Source organism: Anopheles merus, chromosome 2L (genome assembly GCF_017562075.2).
Source record: "Anopheles merus strain MAF chromosome 2L, AmerM5.1, whole genome shotgun sequence".
NCBI lineage: Eukaryota > Metazoa > Arthropoda > Insecta > Diptera > Culicidae > Anopheles > Anopheles merus.
Genome location: NC_054083.1, coordinates 16,379,973 through 16,384,905, shown reverse-complemented (window position 1 = coordinate 16,384,905; position 4,933 = coordinate 16,379,973). Strand labels below are relative to the sequence as shown.

General features: G+C 52.1%; 2 protein-coding genes across 7 annotated transcripts in view; both read left to right on the top strand.

Annotated features, from left to right (window-relative positions):
- The first annotated feature begins 226 nt into the window (after nt 1-226).
- LOC121592249 (nucleoporin seh1-like) lies at nt 227-1,831 on the top strand. Its single transcript, XM_041913650.1, has 4 exons — nt 227-388; nt 501-1,153; nt 1,228-1,373; nt 1,443-1,831. Exons 1-4 carry the CDS (start codon nt 278-280, stop codon nt 1,829-1,831), a joined length of 1,299 nt encoding a protein of 432 aa, XP_041769584.1. The 5' UTR covers nt 227-277.
- A 384-nt stretch (nt 1,832-2,215) lies between these two features.
- Nucleotides 2,216-4,933, top strand: part of LOC121592209 (PX domain-containing protein kinase-like protein) — a 31,460-nt gene continuing 28,742 nt past the window's right edge. For 3 of the 6 annotated variants that reach the window (XM_041913612.1, XM_041913611.1, XM_041913610.1), the window contains exons 1-2: nt 2,216-3,262; nt 4,705-4,846. In XM_041913612.1, the coding sequence (XP_041769546.1) occupies nt 3,158-3,262; nt 4,705-4,846 (247 nt within the window). In that variant the 5' untranslated portion in view covers nt 2,216-3,157. The remainder of the gene's footprint in view (nt 3,263-4,704; nt 4,847-4,933) is intronic. The other 3 variants (XM_041913616.1, XM_041913615.1, XM_041913614.1) reach the window with 2 other exon arrangements.

Below are 4,933 nucleotides of genomic sequence, written 5' to 3'. Positions count from 1 at the left end.
TTGCAAAATTCCGCTCAATGTCCTCGCAATGGCGTAAGCACAAGTCCACAGACCGCGGTGGTGATTTTCATTGAACAATTGATCGTTTGTTCCTTTGCCGGGTTCGGCTGAAAGTTCGGATTGTCCGTGCCGGAGAGCTGTCAAAACGCAACAGGCGCCGCCGCCGCAGCGAAACGTCAAACGCTAATCAGCCACTGCCGGGAACGATTGCTGGAAACGGGACCGAAAACGCATCACACACTTTTGGCACGCAGGAATACGACATACGCGCCTAGCCATGTTTGAAACACAAATCATCCACACCGAGCACAAGGACGTGATACACGATGTGGCCTACGATTACTATGGCCAGCGGATGGCGACCTGCAGCAGCGACCAGTACGTGAAGGTAAGCCAGCGAGCGAGGTGCGCGCGCCACCGGTTTGTTTACATTCTCGCAGTCTCGCTGTAGTGTGGCGGCATTAACTAATCTCGTGTGAATCTACCCTTCCGGGGAGCAGGTGTGGGACCAGAACGAGCAGGGCGTGTGGAGCGTAACGGCCAGCTGGAAATCACACTCCGGCTCGGTGTGGCGCCTGTCCTGGGCGCATCCCGAGTTCGGGCAGGTGCTGGCGACCAGCTCGTTCGACCGCACCGTCTCGGTGTGGGAGGAGACGGTGGGCGAAAAGACAAATCCGGCCATGCCGCCGCTAAAGCGCTGGGTGCGCCGCACCAACCTGGTCGACTCGCGCACGAGCGTGACGGACGTGAAGTTTGCGCCCAAGTCGCAGGGCCTGATGCTGGCGGCCTGCTCGGCCGACGGCATCATCCGCATCTACGAGGCGCCGGACATTATGAACCTCTCCCAGTGGACGCTCTCGCACGAGATCAGCGTCAAGATACCGCTCAGCTGCCTCACGTGGAATCCGTCCATGTTCCGGCTGCACCCGCCAATGATTGCGGCCGGCAGTGACGACTCGTCGCAGAGCACCGGCGGCAAGGTGTTCATCTTCGAGTACAGCGAGAACGCGCGGCGCTGGGCCAAGACGGAGACGATCAACTCGATCACCGAGCCGGTGCACGATATTGCGTTCGCCCCGAACGTCGGCCGGAGCTACCACATCCTGGCGGTCGCTAGCAAGGATGTGCAAATTTTTAACCTCAAACCAATCCTGTAAGTTACTGCTAAGAGGGGACCAAGGGAAGGAATTGGGGAGTAGCATAATTTATTGTTTCACAATTTTGTAGCGATCCAACGGCAAACTCAAGACTGGAAATACAGGCGGCCGCCCAGTTCGGGGACCACTACTGTACGGTGTGGCGCGTTACGTGGAACATTACCGGCACCATGCTAGCCTCGACCGGTGATGATGGGTGTGTTCGGATGTGGAAAAGTAAGTGGAAGGAGAGTTGCCGTGCTGTTGGAATGGAAGTTAATTTATTCTTTTGGTATGATGTTCCAGTGAATTATTTGAAAAACTGGCGCTGCGCAGCGGTCCTCAAGGCAGAAAACTCCGAATCGGCCCCGGAAACGTCGGTGACCGCTTCTCTCAAGTCGAGCATAGTGAATGCAACGGCCAAGTACTACAAGCGAGGCACAATCAGCCATCCGGGCAGGTTCCACGGCATTAGCCGGCATGCTGGAGACTTCCGTCGTCGTCGTCGTCGTCGTGGAGGTGTGGTACGAAAGGCGGATGAAAGTTTGCGATTACGGTACGAATGGAAATGTGTTCTGTTAAATAAATGCTACAAACCTATTGTGAGAATAATAAACATTCAACAAACAACAAACAGCATTCGATTTGGAGTTTTTACGTTAGGTAGCTTGGGTCGTTCTGATGATGTTTTGTAATGCTTATGATGGTAAATACAGGGATTAATGTATTTTCTATTTATTTGACCTAATTCCCTGCAAACTAAATAAAATTCAACAGTTTTTATTTAGTTTGCAAAAATCAATACATATCCGTATATCTGCTCTTAAACTGTTTTCGAACTTAAGACCTTCAACGTGTTTTTATCAAAAATCTTCAATAATCTTCAATATCTTTGTAGTTTTTAAATTTATGTTCTATTGTTTGGGTTATTCCGCATAAAAACACGCAAAAACTAATTTTTCGCTGCAAATTCAAACTTACATATCCGCCCTTCGCAAGTTCCGGGCTCGGACCGGAGCAGCTCCATTCCCAGTGGCGGGAACGCTTGTTCCGCCCTCACGATAAGCCCATCACTACAAGGGAAAATCAATCAAAATTTTGGTATCCGTAAAATAGAACCGTGAACACACTCACACGAAATCTGCTACGGTGCGTTTTCTTCGCAGGCGAAAAACGGAGGCCCAAAAACCCTGGAGGATATGCATTAGAGTCGAGCGGCAAGCAAAAAGGACAGTTTAATTTTTTGTTTTCTGTTAGTGGTGGTGTTGCAGCTGCTTTGGGTGATACGGCTTGCTTTCTGGTGTGTGTCTTTCCGTACTAAAGGTGTCCGCTGCGTAGCCCAGGCGCCGATTTGTTTTCGTCCTTTCGTTCGCTCAGTATCGGGGGGTTTTCTTTTTTTGGAGTCTTCGAAGTCCTCCGAGTTCGTCCGGAAAGTGGTTCCAATCGTTGGTGTCCTGATACATTGCGTTTGGGGATTGCTAGGTACGACCCAACATACAGTGTCAGTGCGTCACGGGAGGAAAACAAACCAAGTGACCTATCCCCCCTCCCCCTACCCCCTGCCGAACGGGTGTAAAATGGTGTAGCAAAGAAGGAAAAGTGTGTGTGCATGTGTGTGTGTGTGTGTGTGTGTAGCACAGTAAATCCAAGGATGCGCAGGATATATACAGTGGGAGAAATGTACACGTGTGTATGCGCGTGTTAGCACAACGTTCCAGGCCGTACTGCTGGATTGCTGGCTCCCCCACCGCCTGTTCCCGGTCCAGTGGCGTGAAAACATGAGCACAGCTCCTCCCGGACGGAAAAACGCAGTGCATTAACCTTCCTGCAGGAGGATACGAGAACGGTGAACGGAGGAGGAAATTGCGGAACAGTACGCGAATTCGATTTCGCTATCCGGTTTATCCCCTCCAGTCCGTTTATTTTCCTTTCCCCCGCCACCACTAACCCCTCCCGTTCAGTGTGCTTTCCGTGTTCCGGGGGAAAATGCTCGATAGCTGCACCAACGCAACGTCCAACAAATGGCACTATTTGAGCAAACCGAAACCACAACGAAGGTTACGCTAGACGACACCGAAGCCTGCTGCTGTACGATCGAAACAGCACAAACCATCGACGGGCATACGGTGAGTACCGGGACGGGCAAGAGAGGGAAGGAGAACACACCGGGGGATGTGCACTTTGGCTGTTGTGTGTATGTGTGCGTGTGTTTGGGTCCTTTTCCCTGCTTTGTGTTTCGTCCTACCATTTCCGGTCTCCGCTGATGATCGATGAACACACCCGGTGCCTCGTGACTGAACAAGGGATGCTTCGTGCGTGTGGACTAGTGATGTGCTCTTTGGTCGATTCCGACGACTCCGGAGTCGCCGAAGTCGTCGAAGTCGTCGGAGTTGTTGGGAGACGTCCAGAGTCGTCCAGAGTCGTCCAGAGTCGTCAAAAGTTGTCTGGAGTCGCCCGGAGTGGTGCAAAGTCGTCTGATTCATTCAGAGTCGTATAAAGTCGATCGGAGTCATCGGAGTCTTTCGAAGTCGTCCGGAGTCGTCGGAATCGTTGAGAGCCGTTGGAAGTCTTTCGGAGTCCCCCGGAATCGTCCGGAGTTGTCTGGAGTCGTCCGGAGACGCCTGGAGTCGTTCGGACTCGTCTAGAGTCGATCGGAGTCGATCGGAGTCGTTCGGAGTTGTTATTTGTGTTTTTTGTCTTTCATTTTACGCGTGCACTTCGTATACAGGTCTTTGTTTCGAAGGGCGACTCCGGCCTACTTCGACTCCAACCGACTTCAGTCGACTCGGACGGCTCCGAACAACTCCGGATGACTCCGACTTCCAATATCTACGGACAATTCCGAACGACTCTAGACGACTCCGAATGACTCAGACTGCTAAGGGCGATTCCGGATGACTCCCAACGACTCCGACGACTCCGAATGACTCAGACGATTTCGGACGACTCCGAACGGCTCCGGATAATGCATCGGATCGGATCGGAGGCGACTACGGATTTTCGCCAACTTTACCCATCCCTAGTGTGGACTAAACAAGGAAAGGCATGCAAGGACCTCTTCCCCCCTCCCCCCCCCCACTGCTCCTTTCGGCCGCGATGGAAAGCGACGACAGACAGATGAAGAGCGTGCTAAAAATGAACCATCGAACGATGAGTCACACACACACCGCACCTACTTCCTGCATAGAAACACACACACAGACACACACACATCGCCATCGTACCATGGGAGCTGGGGAGCTGGGGATGGGGTGCGGAATATCCTTTCTGCTTCCGGTGCTTTTAAGTTCCCGCTTTAACTTTCTTTCCCACTTCTCCGCGTAACACGTGTCCGCTGTGTTCTTATTTTAATTTGTTTTCTTCTGTTTTTCTTTTTCCCTTTCGACATGCTTTTGTTTTATCGGTTCTGTGATCCATCGTCATGTGTGTGTGTCTATTTGTCTACACATACCTCTTCACTACCCGCTTCACAACCACCTTCCTCTATGCAACCTTCCGGCCAACGAAAACCCCGTGTCTCCGGCTGCATTCAACCCGAACGCATGTAACATTTCACCGCCAAAAAAAGGAGTATGTGGTGCGGGTACAGCGCGGCCCGTATCCGGAAAACAGCTGGCGCATACTGCGGCGCTACAATGACTTTGCCTCGCTCAACAAGTGTTTGCAAATTTCCGGGATCGATTTGTCATTCCCCGGCAAGAAGCTAATTGGTAAGTGGGGGCGGGGTGGTGGTGGTGGGTGGCGGTGTTGTAAGTGCCGCGGGGGTGTGCTGCACAGCTGCACTCCCTGAACGTATC